Raw genomic sequence first — 17078 nt, 5'->3', positions numbered from 1 at the left:
CTGTAGGTGTCGAGCAAGTGGGAAGGTGATTTAATCCTTCTCTAGCACAAGAGCTTTAATTGATACTTTGACCAATTTTAACTAATTTACATATTGGTGGATATACAAAAAGTGGGATGACGTAATAGCTTTTACGGGAAGTAGTCTCTGATATCTAGCATGAGTACATTAATATAGAATAATATTTTTATGAATAAATCATGAATACATGCAAGGTATAAGAAGTAATATAATTCACAAATCTAATAAATATTTGAATATGTCTGGTAATTTCCACGTGGAAAAATTTGAACTATCCTAGTGTTATCGCCAATTGAAAAAGGCATAATGATTGGTGCATTCGTATATGGCTAACATGATTTTTATATACATAGCATTGGTGCCTATTAACAACATGCGATACAATATTCATTTTTATTTTTATTTTTATTTTCGATAAGTTTCTACTTATAACTTTTACTTATATACTCTATGACAAAAATATGGTTTTTAAATTGTTTTTATGAATTATTCTACATGCCAAATTCAACCCCCTCAGGCAGATGCCTTCAAATAGCTAGCTATAAGAAACTGATCAAATAAAATGTTGCCAGTAGTATTATATGTATTTCGCTTGGCCGTTATTTCATGTTGCCGATATGTGGTTTCATACCAAATGCACATAATATCAATGTTTCGGATATTTTCATATTTATTATAATAAGCCATTGATATTTTGGCATGATTTTATAATATATTTATGAATTACTGTACTTGATATCTGCCTTATATGCTTCTTCTTATATACAATATGAATAAGCCCTTGATATTTTGGCATAAATTTATAATATATTTATGAATTACTGTACTTGATATCTGCCTTATATGCTTCTTACTGATAGTCATTATTTTTAACTGCCAACCGTTGATGGTGCGTCTTGAAACACAAACTTTAACTTTCACTCACTGAAACCAAAAAATATCTTTTAAGAAGTATTACTTTATCTTTCCCGTGGTGACTCAAAACACGTTGTTAAACTAATAAAACGCTTTTGCCGATTTATACTGATTAACGTTATCATTTATAACACTATAACACACAGGAGTAAAACTACAACTGATAAGCTAACTAGTATAAATAGCTGTATATTGAGAATAACGGTCACTGAGAATGATACTTGTATAACTAACTACAAAAGGCTATTCCACTTTATCACTTCTCTGTCACGATTTCGCTGTAGTTTCTCAACTTACTCAGACTGCAACACGCGCGCCATTTTATACAGGGAAATAGAAATTTCTAGTATAATCTCGAGATGGCAAACGCGTTCGGCCAATCACAGCGCGTTCAGGTTGACCAATCACAGCGCGTACAGACTGCCAGGAAGTTCTGGAACGCGTTTGTCATTCTCGACAACTTGTGATCGACAACTTCTTGCACCAAGACCCTAACACACTCGAAGAATCTAGATGCCCCTCGCCTCTTCCACCCCTCTAAAGGCCTCATTCATAACAATAATATTGAAGATTCTGACTATACATGGGGTTAATGAGAGAAAAATTAAGAATTGATAAAAAAAACAAAAACAAATTTTGTATTGAATAGTATTGGCGTTATTTTCAAGCTCTATCGAAACAAAATATTCTTCAGCTAAACAACTATAAGCCTACCAAATTTCAAACTTTTCTGTTTATCACTTCTCATGAAAATTAGAAGCAGATAGCCGCCGATTTTTGGCGTGATTTCCATGTCCTTCAACAACACACATTGAACAATTTTGTATACCTTAGCAGAGCCTATATACTATATTTAAAACATTATTTTCTCTGAATTAGCTCTTGAAAATCTGATAAAACGCAGAAAAAACACTGGATGTTGTAGAACGTATCTCGGACGTATCTATGGCGTAATTCCGAAGTCCTCTCAAAACAGAATTTTTAGACCCTAGGTGGGCTCCTGTACCAAATTTAAACATTTTCTGTAGATTAGCTTTAGAAAAAACGCAGGAAAACCGCGGATTGACGATTTTATCAGAGTTTATTGACAGTAACGGACGTCATCTAGCATATTGTTGTATTCCGTACTGATAAATGTTTCAACTCTTGATATAATCGAGATGGCAACATCCAATGTACCTGCAATGGAGAAAAAAGTGAATTCTCGTTCAAAAATGAGTATGTAACACCAACTCCAAATTCTCCACACTTCATTGCCCAACTCTTCGTAACCCAATGTACCTAGAATACATTCTAGCAATGTATTTTAGCAATGTGTACATTGCTATAACCCATAATCAAGGAAATTATGGTACCTATGAACCTATGTTATTTGATCAAGAAAATAAAAAAGTCCATGACTGTCCTACATCGCTACAATAGCTACATTTATCTATAATACTATTCTAGTAAATTCATGAAACAATGACAATTCACAATCTGTAATGAGCTGTTATTGCAACAGCAAATTATCTTGAAATCCTAAGTGAATTAATTATTCTCCTGATGATCGAGTCTACTCGAATAACGTGCAGTATTAGCAAAAGCTTAGTACACAATTAATACCATTTGATGAGGCATTTGAAACAAGTTTGCCAGTTATATATGCTGAAAGGGTGGACAGACTAGGATGGGGCAGGACACATCCGATTAGTAAGTTAATCGAGTGTGGGCACCGGGCACCGGACAGAGCAGAGTGACCTGCTTGAGCACGTATTGCGAACAGCAGCGCGCTGACTACAAACTAGATTACACCTGACCTGAATAGCATTAAGCCCACACATGAGAGAGGAATCTCGGTAGATCCTAGCTCATAGAAGGAGTCAGATCCAATGTCTGCTAGTATGGGGAGCCACCAGCATCACATCTTCATGCTACTTGTATTCGCGATTAATTCACGTCTATCATATCTGGTGAATGTATCTGATACTACTCAAAATGACGATTACTTCACTTCTATCATTTGAAGGTAAATTTATCTGATATTATTTGGAATGCAGATTGATCCACTTCTATGCAGTGAATGTATCCGATACTATTCGGATTGAAGATTAATTTTCTAATAAAAGAGTATTTGATACTGTTCGGATTCATTAGTACAGTTAAAGATTCTATTAGTGGAATACTGCACTGTGAATATTGAAAGCAAAGATAGTGTGGACGGTACAAATTATTGTTGAATTTTAGGTGAATTGTAGATGGCCACATGGACAATTTTTTTCAATAACAGTTGAAAGTGCTAAGTGAGTGTGAGTTAGTTATTAAAATTGGTTTTTATCCATACAGTGTATAAAGAATGAATAATGATGAGGAGGAGGTCTCATGACTCAACATTGTTTCTTGAAAAGAGTTCACCTGTACACACTTGATACATATATCACCGACGAATTAATATGATTATAAAAAATATTGCATTGTTGCTACTACTAGTAGTTCTGTGAACAGTTATAAACCACAGCCTCCTCTTATACTGTCCGTCAGAGTAAATCTTGTCTGTGTGTCGTGTCGCCGAAATATCGGTGTGGAAACAGCTAATGGCTGTTGGGGTTGGTGTATCAAAAATTATAACATTAAAAGCTAATCTCCTTCAAGACATACTGGCAACAGGTCAGCCCGAGTTGAAAACAGAAAAAATACTATGCTACTTTCAGTTATCAATTGCATACGCCATTGCATATAATTGACCGAGCAAAGTGAGGTCTAAGATTCAAGTCGTCGGTTTTGCATTTCTCTTTCTTATGTTTATATGTTCCCCATTTATGGTGAAACGCGGCAATAGATTTCATGAAATTTGACAGGTATGTTCCTTTTTGAATTCCGCATTGACGTATATTGTGACGATCCTTCATCTTGGCTACTTCAAAAACTAGTTTCTTTAATCATATTATGGAGAATCAAGGCAGAAGCGGCAAACTATCTCGGAATGAAATAACTATCAACGTTACCCTTACTGATATCAATATCAGATTGAATCAGTCTCTTCCAGTAGATCAATTGAGAAATCATATTACTTATTATATTATTTATTCTATTGTAATAGTGTGAATATTGAGTGGGTATTATTGTAGTTGTTTTTGTGTATCTTATATTGTTTTTCAGGTTTTTGAACTGAAATGAACTTTGATTCTAACTGTATGTTGAACCCTGCGTTTTTAGTGTGGGAATTGACTCAGTCTTGTTTGAATTTTTGCTAACTTGTTGCTTAGTTGTCAAAATTAAAGCAATTTTTGTGCATTTTTCAAATACAGTTTCAATTTCATGTCGAAAAAGCCACTGTATTTGAAAATTGTACGAGCATTGACCTTTTTGCAGCTTTGGCTTTTCCACTGGAAGTTATGCTCAACGATCGTGAAGGGGGAATAATTTTCAGTGAAAAGGCCACAGTTGGTATTGGGACGTGAATGGAAAATCGTGTAACGGTGCGCGAGCCTCGGTCCTCTGAATGGGTCTGTTGCCCATCCAGAGGGACAGATTGAAAAGTTTTTCATTATCAGTACTTTTGTTGTAGTTTGTATAGTAATCTGAAATTCATAGAATCAGTAGATGTAAAATTAAGAGGTTAATGGTGTGCGTGAATTTAAGTAGAGTGTCAAACTGTTGTTTTTATTTACCCGAAAATTTAGTACATAGAATGACCGAGGCCCGAATTTAGTTGCAGCAAGTTAGCAGGTTCCCAGAAAGTATAGATTGAAATTGAATATACCTTCTTTTTCTAAATCAGTTACTGAGTAACTCTGTTTTAAAATTTGACATGATTTCTATTGATTTGTTGATAAGTTCAATAAACCTGAGGTTAAATTTCAAAAGTATTTTCAATGAAGTTCCTGGCTCGTAGTTGCTAGTTGCTAAAATAGGTGACAATTAGATTATGATGATAATCTGTGCATTTGAATGAACGAATCCACTAAAAGCTCCCAACCAATTAAGGATTAAAAAAGATTTGATAGCATAATTTTGCTGAGTATTATAGAAGAGAAGAAACAACCCCCCTCCGTTTACACTATTAATTTTAAAATTATTATATTGAAATCGCATTCATAGGTTAAGGAAAAGTTGTGGTAAACCTAACCTGAAACGTTTGAATGCTTAGAACACTTATCCCAAATCTGGGATAACCTACAAATTTCTCGACCAATTAAATAAATTCTCAGTTCTGATATTACTCAGAGGGGCATATATTCATGTACCCATTGTCACGTGGTAATTTGAAACCACCAAATATTTTTAAATGAGCCAATAAAATGTAATAGAACTATAAAATTGGAAAGAAGGTTAGACCTATCCAAAGAGTAAATCAACTCAAATCAAGTATTATTAGTGATTAGGAGTAATAGCATTATCAACAACGATAAGAAAACATGTATTATTGTGATTTAATAATTATGAGAACCCATTGGTAAGATCAAAAAATTATAAAGCGGCATAATTATTATTGGCGGATTACAAAAAAATAAAATAAAATGCATGAACATTGAGGTTAGAGTTACTTGTTTACGTTTTGAAAAGAATTAGTCGATCTTGGATAAATCGATAATTATTAGAACCAATACTGAACGAATCAGCTGATTATTCGATCAACCCATATGACCGGTTGAATCATATAAAATTCACTCATAAAGGATATATTATGTATACTAAAGGAAGTCGATGTGTAGAAATACAAATAACTATTATTTCTGTATAAATATTTATTATAATCTAAAAAAGCATGATAAATCAAGAGTATACAAAACTCATATAAAAACTAAATGTATTATCTATTAAAATCGTATGTTACGATTTATTTATGAATTCAATTTAAGATAAACACTCCATATATTTGTATGAAAACTTCTTTTATTTAATTTTTTCCATTGTAAAGCCGAGGGAGCCCTGATTCCCAAGGCAACCAATTGTATTGAGTCTATTAAATTGAAGGCCAATCAGAGAGTAGCTTACAGAATTATTCTAGGAAGAAGCAAAATTTTTCTAAAAACCTCCTTCTTCTGGCTTAAGATCCCAACCCGAGAGGATGCACATGGAGTTTAGGGTCTTTTCTTATTCCTTTTAAAAATTTTTAATGAATTATTAAGCCAAACCCTTTTTTAAATGTAATGTATGTTTGTTGAATGTTAATTGTTTGTGAACTCAGTGCTGTCAAGGAGTTCGTAATTGTAAAGATTCCCATAAAAATAGCTTTAATTCGAAAGAAACTTATAAAAATCTGGATCACGCGTTAGCCCAGCAGTGACGAAAAGGAGCCTACCTAATTAATTATTGGAAATAATTAATTCAATCCACGAGGACATCTAGAACTTCAGTCAGTGAGTGATAAGTCAAACCAAATGAGCTCATTTTTTCTACGTTCAGTGGGGTAATAATTAATAAAAAAGCGCTATTCCTATTAATTTGAGTTAAAATTAAGAGTCACCACGTGTTGAACAATATCACATAGTTCACAAGAACATTTTATAAATTTATTTATTATATGTAGGAAGCTTACTTCCATGCACTGCCCGAATTCATATTAAAAGCCCTGAGATCTCATGTTTGAATATTAATTTATTAAATATTAATTTTGTAATTGAACCAAGTATATCATATCAAACTTATAGACCGAACAAGTTTTTATTGGTAGAATTTTGTATTGATTGGAAGTCTAAGTACCAGTATTAAATATAATATATTTATGAATTTGAAACTCATTATTGTGAATATTAGCAAAGCCTGTGATAATTATTCAGATTTTAAAAGTAGATTATTTAAGTGAATTATAGATTTATCGAATATCTTATGCACATCTTTTTTGTGGGAATATATTTTGTGTTTTATGTCAGCATACAAACTTATAGAATTTTTTATTATATCCTAGTTCATCTCGTGTTATATAGTTTGAGCTGTTTTGGTACCAACAAATATTTAGCAGCACTTAAAATCATAGAATCAAGTAATATTAAACTTATTCAGAGCACTCAATATTTATCATCCTTTGATGATATTCACTTTATCAGCCAGAACAAGTATAATAAGAAATTATATTAATAAGGTTCCAGTTATATCATATAAGGATCCAGAGAGCTTCAAGAACTGGCGTTGTAAGTTCTAAGGAATTTTGAAAGGGTATATTGGTGAATACTTGTATTCACGACGAGCGTTTTAAGAATCAACTAGAAACAATTATAGTTGGTCCTGATTATTCTCTAGTGGTACATGGTTACTGATAATCAGTCATCAAATATTCTTTTAATTTCCTTACTGGTATTCTTCAAGAACTTCATAGAAGCAGCGGTAAGAATTATCAATACCTGGTCCTTGAACCTTATGGTGATTATTTGTACTTATAAAATTCATGTTTCTACCACTGAGCTAGAGCTGAGGTTTGAACCCAGTAATTTTGCGAGCCGGAAGGCCTTAATTTTTTGTGAATTTATTCGCAAAAGAGGGAATTTAGAGACTGCTCTTACAAATACCAGAAACATCGTATTATCTGTGAAGGAATTGCAATCCACAACTTCTCACAATAGCTTCATAACGTGGGACTCTATCATAAGAGATAACCCCCCCCAGGAGCACAACTTCACACAATGGCACCCAACCAGTGGAGCATGATGAAAAGCTTACCTACTCAATCTTACTATCAATGATTAATGAAATTATTGATAAAACTGAAAGCTGCAAGAAACATAATCTGAAGTTGTTTCGACAAGATATATCTGATGATCTATTGTAAGTTTCTGGCTAAAATAATTGAGTTGTTCTTCAAATTAAAATTCTTCAAGCTGCATAAATACAGACAAACTGTATCACACGAGTTTGATAACATAATTCTCATAATAGAGAAAATTGGATGGAAATTTCAATCAAAGTCTATAGTAAAATTTTGATTTTGATCTTTGAATCTAGACATTGTATGCTGACCAGGGTTATAGGTTATTTGAGGCATTATAATACTATCGTTATTCAGGAGGATAAGACCCTAATTAAAATTTTAAGAACTATATTAGTGTAATTTGTAAGCCATATCTGTCTATGTTGATAAGCGTACCTGTAGCACTCGAAGGTCTTTTTGTAATATATGTACATGACACTTGAAACTTCAACACAACACAATTTTATCCAGACTAGGCACTATCACTGAATCCATTTTAATATTCCTGAGACTTGGCAACACACTTGGCTATTTACTCGAAGTATTTCATAATAACGTCACCATGAACCAGTCGCCGGCTAACTCGCAAATTTCCTACTTCAGCGAACATCCCCAAAACTATGTAGCCACGACACCGGCAAATCAACAGCCCCAGGACGATGCAGCGGAGACCCCACGAGAGAGAGAGGGAGGCAGCATATGCTCCATCAGTTTCGACCCGCAAAACTTAGCCCAATTGTCTTCTACGAAGATTGATAACGTCGTCGATGCGACTAATTCCGATGAGAGTCCGGCTGAGGGAGATGAGGGAGTGAGGGCATCCAACCCGGTACCGGCGTCTTCGCAGATCGCCCCAAGCGCCGCCGAGGGAACGGAGAGTGCCGCCACCCAATCGCCATCCGATATCGCCAGTCAACCGCCATCCGCAACCACCAATCTAGGAAAAGGCAACACCACATTAAATTCTTCAGTCGGATATACTACAAACTTCATAGCAAACGATTCTATAAATGAATTTAAACTCTTGCTCAGCCAAGCCTTGGAGGGAGTGACTAAAAAAATACAAGAAGATATCAATGAAAACACTAAAGCCATCCAGGATAAAGCGGAGGAAAATACTAAAATCCTACAGGAAGGTATCAAAACTATGGATGAAAAATTTTCTAGCTTCAGGGAGGAAGTGAGAAATATAATAGATACAAAAATAGATACTCAATCTGCAGTTATCAAAAAGTTAGAAATTCGTATAGATGACGTCACCTGTCAAATAAATGAACGGTTAGATAACGTACCAAAGGAAGTTGAAAAACAGGTGGACGTATTGGGTAAGGAGCTGGGCACCGCTATCATGGGAACTGTCATGGGAAAGGTGTCAGAAAATAAGGGCGAGATAGAGTCGAAAGTGGAGGAAAATAATAAGAAAATAATAGAGATAGTCAAGGAACAAAGTAACGTGCAGGCATGTATGGCAAATTTAGCGGAGGAGGGGGCAAAATCAAGTGAGAGATACAGCATATTGGAGAATGCTATAGGCGGACAGCAGTTGAAGCTAACCGGATTGTATGATGAAGTGAATACACATAAGAAAATTATGAATGATAAATGGACCGCAAATGAAGAACGAGTCTCCAGAATAGAAACACGCATGGAAAATATCCCAGTCAGTCAAATGCAGTATATACCGAATGAAGTAGTAAACGGCACTCAACTTTTTCAAAGTCTTGGAAAATTCGATAATTCCTACCGTCATATGCAACCCAGACCATTCATAGATCAAATAAAAGCTATTCAGGAATTGATACCCACCTCTTGGTTAGTATGGCGCTTCCAACTGTCCAGTCTACTACTTGGCGAGCCGCTGATGTTTTTCCAGAGCCGGATGCGAGATATCAACAGCCTGGAGGACTTCATCTCCCAATTCCTGCAGCAGTATTGGAGTAAACGTAAGCAGATGGACGCACTATCAGAGATTACATCATGCACATATGATAATAAAGGCAGACAATCATATACTGAATTCGTAGCTAAGATGATGTGTAAGAATTCGCAACTAGACGAATCTTTGGCGGATACATCATTAGCAAATATATTAACAAAAAAGCTTCCTTACAATGTTCGCATGACACTAGCAGTATCTTCGATTTCCAGTTGTGAAGAACTGATAGAACATTTACATTCTATCCAATCAGCTACATCTGAGCCAAACCACTTAAATAATCGAGCAAAAAATTTTAATCAACAAAATAGTCATTTCAGAAAAAATTATAATAGTGAAAATTATATTGCAAACGCTGGAGCAAATGCGCAAAGTGCAAAGTACACTGAAAATAATTGCAGAAACAGATTTCAATATCAAAACAGCAAACAGTACTATAGAAAAACATATTATGATAACAGAGATCGCTTGAATAGAAATAATAAACAGAAAATAACTTTCACAAATCAGGATGTAAATTTCACAAAACAGGACGAAAATAAACAAAATAATAATAGAGTAGACACATCTTTCACAGTAGCACATACAACAAAGACAACTCAAAATCAACATGCAAATAACCCACCACCAGACAAACAGAAACCAACACCAAAAACCGCCGCACACCATGCACTTGAAACGCCCCGTAAACATCAATCCCTCTTGAGCCTTATATTCCCCACTGAAGAACCATCACCGCAGGAAGAGCAACCCGCCACCGAGGAGCACCAGGTTATAGTAAAGGAGTTATGTAATATGGAGCAAACATGCGATCAACCCGTTTTGAATGCCACACCCGCGCATCAAGGGACCACCACCAAGCATCCGCGCACCGAGCCTACACCCGCGCATCAATCGACCCCACCGAGGCACACCAAGGACGGGAAGGAAGACACCAGTGAGTACCGGGAGGACAACATGCAGGATCGGAGGAACGCCCACCGCAAGGCCCGGAGACGGAAACGCCTGAGGCAGACACCGGACGACCGACTGCATGACCGACTACAGGAGAAAAGAGGCATGCACCGCAAGGCCCGGAGGCGGAAAGTCAGGCGAAAGAAAAGAAGGAGGAACCGCGCCCGCCGATGGAGGCCGCATGCACGTTTCAAGAGGCAACGGAGGACACCGGACCGAAACCAGGATGGAGGACCGGAGATCGACGGCATGCATCTGCGGCACATTCGCTTTAAAGCAGAAAATCAGCGATGTGACCAGAAGAATAGGCCAAAGAAATGGGATAAAACCGAAACATGCATGGATGATAATAATAAAGTGGACTACGTATTGAGCTTGATGAAGGATAAACAGTATTTAAGAAGAGTAAAAGAAATAAGAAATTATAATAAGAGAGTGAAAGTACCTGAATATTATATGTCGAGAGATTGTATTGTTAAAGAAATGATAAATGTTCTGATGTATTGTATACTATTTGTTATGGCTGTGATATGGATAAAAGACTGTGTTGTGGATAGGATGGAAAGTGTTGTATTGTTGTTATTGAAAGAATCTATCATTGATAATTGGAAATTTAATATTATAAAAATGTTTATTGTTGTGAGCCTAATGAGTTATAATGAGCCGAAATCAAGAATATTAGATGAAAATAAGAGGAAAGATGAATTAAGACTACAGGATGAATCGGAAAAGAACAGATTAAAAGAAACTTCCAATAATGAAACAAAGAATTGTTTGAAAAGGTATACAAGATACCGGGGTTTTATATTTATGAAGGATAAATCATCATCAGGACAGCCTCATCTATAAATAACAACCTGACAGCAGCAAACCAAATCTAATCTCAAACCGTATTATCGAGACAATAAGCGATAAGAATATAAACAATAATATTTGGATTCATGGACCTACCTGTCAACAAATACGTACCAAACAAACACCAGGCAACACACTTATTTCGCAGACGAATATCCACTTCGAATAACAACACCTGAAAATAAAGAAATGAAAAATTTAGAAACCATTTTTAACACCTTTCTTATTAATGAAACAAGAGAATAAATAACTTCTAATGTTAAAAGCCAACTTACCTTCATGTAGCAGGAAGAAACATCAAGATGGCGACAAGTGACAAACCGAAGCCAACGTAAACCAGCTGTACACTACGAAAACCAGAGTAGTCAATGCCTATTAAATCATCAAAGTTGATACCCCGAACAAGAAGATCAAGTGTCATATAAATGTGAATTGCATGTAGAGATATTATAAAGATATTATATTATTATTATTTATGTATAACTATTAAGAAAATCACTAAAATTATCCGCCAAATGATCAAACCGCATAGTTACCACCAAAAGCATTAATCCCAAGTCTCAATGTATTAGAGGAATAAGAAGTTCTTGTTGATAAAACCTACCAAAGATTATCCTTAAAAATATCCATTATATGAAAACAAAGCCCAATTTCTGCAAGAGAATGAAATGAAAATGTACAAATCACTGTTCTATGTTGAGGGAGAAAATATGTTATACTCTGCAAGTCGGAGAATTATCAGTTTGTTAGGTTGGCAATGATTTTGCACCAACATTCAAATGTGCTTCTGGCCTGAGGGCAGAGCGTGGATTAGAAAAAAGATTTATATTATGTATGGAGGAGGAGATAGTTTATATTGTGTATTGTGTGTAGAAGGAGATTGGCCGATGTAAGGCGTATGTATTTGAATTGAATTTATTTATTGTTGTATATGTTGTTGAATTGTTAGGAGGTAGGATTCTCAGTAGAGTTATTAGCAGACTTTGTAACATGTATGATTTCTGATCCAAAACCAACTGGATCATAAAATTTATATTATATTCTCGAATTGTCGTTTTAAATCAGAAATCAGAGGGCGTTTTGTGTCACGTGGTAATTTGAAACCACCAAATATTTTAAATGAGCCAATAAAATGTAATAGAACTATAAAATTGGAAAGAAGGTTAGACCTATCCAAAGAGTAAATCAACTCAAATCAAGTATTATTAGTGATTAGGAGTAATAGCATTATCAACAACGATAAGAAAACATGTATTATTGTGATTTAATAATTATGAGAACCCATTGGTAAGATCAAAAAATTATAAAGCGGCATAATTATTATTGGCGGATTACAAAAAAAATAAAATAAAATGCATGAACATTGAGGTTAGAGTTACTTGTTTACGTTTTGAAAAGAATTAGTCGATCTTGGATAAATCGATAATTATTAGAACCAATACTGAACGAATCAGCTGATTATTCGATCAACCCATATGACCGGTTGAATCATATAAAATTCACTCATAAAGGATATATTATGTATACTAAAGGAAGTCGATGTGTAGAAATACAAATAACTATTATTTCTGTATAAATATTTATTATAATCTAAAAAAGCATGATAAATCAAGAGTATACAAAACTCATATAAAAACTAAATGTATTATCTATTAAAATCGTATGTTACGATTTATTTATGAATTCAATTTAAGATAAACACTCCATATATTTGTATGAAAACTTCTTTTATTAATTTTTTCTATTGTAAAGCCGAGGAAGCCCTGATTCCCAAGGCAACCAATTGTATTGAGTCTATTAAATTGAAGGCCAATCAGAGAGTAGCTTACAGAATTATTCTAGGAAGAAGCAAATTTTTCTAAAAACCTCCTTCTTCTGGCTTAAGATCCCAACCCGAGAGGATGCACATGGAGTTTAGGGTCTTTTCTTATTCCTTTTAAAAATTTTTAATGAATTATTAAGCCAAACCCTTTTTTAAATGTAATGTATGTTTGTTGAATGTTAATTGTTTGTGAACTCAGTGCTGTCAAGGAGTTCGTAATTGTAAAGATTCCCATAAAAATAGCTTTAATTCGAAAGAAACTTATAAAAATCTGGATCACGCGTTAGCCCAGCAGTGACGAAAAGGAGCCTACCTAATTAATTATTGGAAATAATTAATTCAATCCACGAGAACATCTAGAACTTCAGTCAGTGAGTGATAAGTCAAACCAAATGAGCTCATTTTTTCTACGTTCAGTGGGGTAATAATTAATAAAAAAGCGCTATTCCTATTAATTTGAATTAAAATTAAGAGTCACCACGTGTTGAACAATATCACATAGTTCACAAGAACATTTTATAAATTTATTTATTATATGTAGGAAGCTTACTTCCATGCACTGCCCGAATTCATATTAAAAGCCCTGAGATCTCATGTTTGAATATTAATTTATTAAATATTAATTTTGTAATTGAACCAAGTATATCATATCAAACTTATAGACCGAACAGGTTTTTATTGGTAGAATTTTGTATTGATTGGAAGTCTAAGTACCAGTATTAAATATAATATATTTATGAATTTGAAACTCATTATTGTGAATATTAGCAAAGCCTGTGATAATTATTCAGATTTTAAAAGTAGATTATTTAAGTGAATTATAGATTTATCGAATATCTTATGCACATCTTTTTTGTGGGAATATATTTTGTGTTTTATGTCAGCATACAAACTTATAGAATTTTTTATTATATCCTAGTTCATCTCGTGTTATATAGTTTGAGCTGTTTTGGTACCAACAAATATTTAGCAGCACTTAAAATCATAGAATCAATAATATTAACCTTATTCAGAGCACTCAATATTTATCATCCTTTGATGATATTCATTTTATCAGCCAGAACAAGTATATTAAGAAATTATATTAATAAGGTTCCAGTTATATCATATAAGGATCCAGAGAGCTTCAAGAACTGGCGTTGTAAGTTCTAAGGAATTTTGAAAGGGTATATTGGTGAATACTTGTATTCACGACGAGCGTTTTAAGAATCAACTAGAAACAACTATAGTTGGTCCTGATTATTCTCTAGTGGTACATGGTTACTGATAATCAGTCATCAAATATTCTTTTAATTTCCTTACTGGTATTCTTCAAGAACTTCATAGAAGCAGCGGTAAGAATTATCAATACCTGGTCCTTGAACCTTATGGTGATTATTTGTACTTATAAAATTCATGTTTCTACCACTGAGCTAGAGCTGAGGTTTGAACCCAGTAATTTTGCGAGCCGGAAGGCCTTAATTTTTTGTGAATTTATTCGCAAAAGAGGGAATTTAGAGACTGCTCTTACAAATACCAGAAACATCGTATTATCTGTGAAGGAATTGCAATCCACAACTTCTCACAATAGCTTCATAACGTGGGACTCTATCATAAGAGATAACCCCCCCAGGAGCAGGCCGTCACACATGCCTACACAATGTGGGGCATTAAACACTGAGAAACAGTACTCATGGTTCATGATTATAATCTTGGTTTTTTGTTTAATGACTGCAAGATTATAATTATCCATTTTTTGTGTGCCCTCCTTGGAGCAAGGCCGTCACACATGGGGCCCAACGTGGGGCATGGACCACACAAAGAAAAATGGATGAATGTATGAAAGTTCTCACTTTTATGGGAACATGAACATATGCCCCTCTGTGTTATATCAGAGCTGAGAATTTATTTAATTGGTCGAGAAATTTGTAGGTTATCCCAGATTTGGAATTGGAATATTTCAATTGTAATGAGCTTGGATAAAGCAATCTTAAAACTATTACCTGTTTATTGTTCTGATAAAGAGCCAGTGCAACCTGAACAAAGATATAGATCACAAGTCCATGTATGATTGTGTCTCTCACCGCTGTTAAAATTAATAATGAGTACTTATTAAATAAATATGATTTCTGAAAAGAGGTGGAAGAGGCACTCAATTAATTTCCCGACTTGTTCCACTGACCATATGAGGTTCACCAAAATACCTATGGTAACATGTCAAAGACGATATTAAGGTTTTTTGAAAAGAAATGAACTGGAAGATATGCTCAGTTATTTCAATATATTGTAATAATATCTCATTTGCAACAATACAAGATAAGCAGATAATATAATTTTTTCATATAATTTTTTTTATAATTTTCAGGTGAACAGTGATGATCTGTATAATGTGTTCTGGTTTGACAATACCAGACATGTACAATTTACAATTAAATAATTATTTATGAATCAGAAAAAAAATATGATAAAATGATAATTACAGGGTTGTGAGTTCTGCTTTGGAATAGCTTGATTGATAAACAGATTAGAAATTAATTCGATTTAATGATGATTATTATAATGTAGATTTAACGTTGGATTTTCCCTGATTGCAATCTGGTCATAACCATTTACTTTTTCTGGAATTTATATCACTAATGAATCATAGATGGGGCCCCCAATTTATTTACAAGAAGAATAACCCATGCCACTCTGTTTTCCTTTTTCCTTGGTTCACAAATAATTATTCTTCTGCCATGTGCTGGATTTTCTGGCCTCCAAGTAGAACGTGTTGCTGGTATATTACTCGGTGATTCATGTAGATTCAATCGGGTATTTTACGTTGATGATTATTTTCACAAACAAAAGGAACTTTACAATCAACATTAAATTAACAAACAAACAATTAAAAAACAATTTATGTAAAACTTTTCAACAAGAATGCAAGTTCACTAAAAATGTGTGACTAGGGCAAGGTAAGTGCTAGAGAAAAAGTCTCCTTCCACGAATTGAGCTTACAATTCTTTGAATCTCTCTGTTTCCAATTTGCATAAGACAATTGCTATTGGTTGTAGCTGAGTGACGTAGTGCAAAAATATTTTTATGAAAAATAGTTCCTTTGTTTACATCCAATTCCCTGACTTACAAGACAAATAAATACATTAAAACATGAATATAATTCAATTCCAACAGTGTAGGTGAATTATAATAATAAATAAAATTGTAATAATATAGCTTTGGACATTCTGTGTTGCATCTCAAGAATTCAAATTTTGGTATCCCTTTCTTTGTCCTCTGATTGGTTGTTCGTGCAAAGAGGAATAAATCTAGCAAGATTGCTTCTATTTAATATTTATTTGTTGATAATCCAAACAATAAATATAATTGAATTAAATAATACCCTTTGTCAATGAAGACTTACATACAAAGAGTATTTGTAGCTTTTTTGTTGTTACTGTACATCAATATAATATATCTTTTTTATAATTTGTTTTTCAAGAATAAACTCATTTAATGTGCTAATAATTTTGATCAGCTTATTATTATAGATTCCTTTCTCCTTTCCTACATAATAACAAAAAATAATAATTCACATATAATGGCATGCTATCACATTATATTATATTATGCAGGTCTGATTGATCTAAACTCTATAGTAGTGTTCTAAGCATTCAAACGTTTTAGGTTAAGTTTACCGCAACATTTCCTTAACCTATAAATGCGATTTTGATATGATAATTTTATAATTAATAGAATAAATAATATAATGAGTAATATGATATCTCAATTGATTTACTGGAAGAGACCGATTCAATCTGATATTGTTATCAGTAATGGTAACATTGATAGTTATTTCATTCCGAGATAGTTTGCTGCTTCTGCCTTGATTTTTCATAATATGATTTAAAAGACTAGTTTTTGAAGTAGCCAAGATGAAGGATCGTCACAAT

At 33.9% G+C, this 17078-nt stretch overlaps 1 protein-coding gene across 2 annotated transcripts in view; it reads left to right on the top strand.

Annotated features, from left to right (window-relative positions):
* Nucleotides 1–17078, top strand: part of LOC111053817 (zwei Ig domain protein zig-8) — a 197708-nt gene that overhangs the window by 72034 nt on the left and 108596 nt on the right. Inside the window, exon 1 of one of the 2 annotated variants that reach the window (XM_022340746.2) lies at nucleotides 2824–2944. The exons of the other annotated variant lie outside the window; for it this stretch is intronic. Coding sequence (XP_022196438.2) covers nucleotides 2893–2944 — 52 coding nt within the window. The 5' untranslated portion in view covers nucleotides 2824–2892. Of the gene's footprint in view, nucleotides 1–2823; nucleotides 2945–17078 lie in introns of those variants that run through there. 2 annotated transcript variants of the gene reach the window in all.

The sequence above is a fragment of the Nilaparvata lugens genome, chromosome 2 (genome assembly GCF_014356525.2).
Source record: "Nilaparvata lugens isolate BPH chromosome 2, ASM1435652v1, whole genome shotgun sequence".
In the NCBI taxonomy this organism is placed as follows: domain Eukaryota; kingdom Metazoa; phylum Arthropoda; class Insecta; order Hemiptera; family Delphacidae; genus Nilaparvata; species Nilaparvata lugens.
Note: the sequence above shows the minus strand (reverse complement) of the source record. Positions and strands in the feature narration are given on the sequence as shown.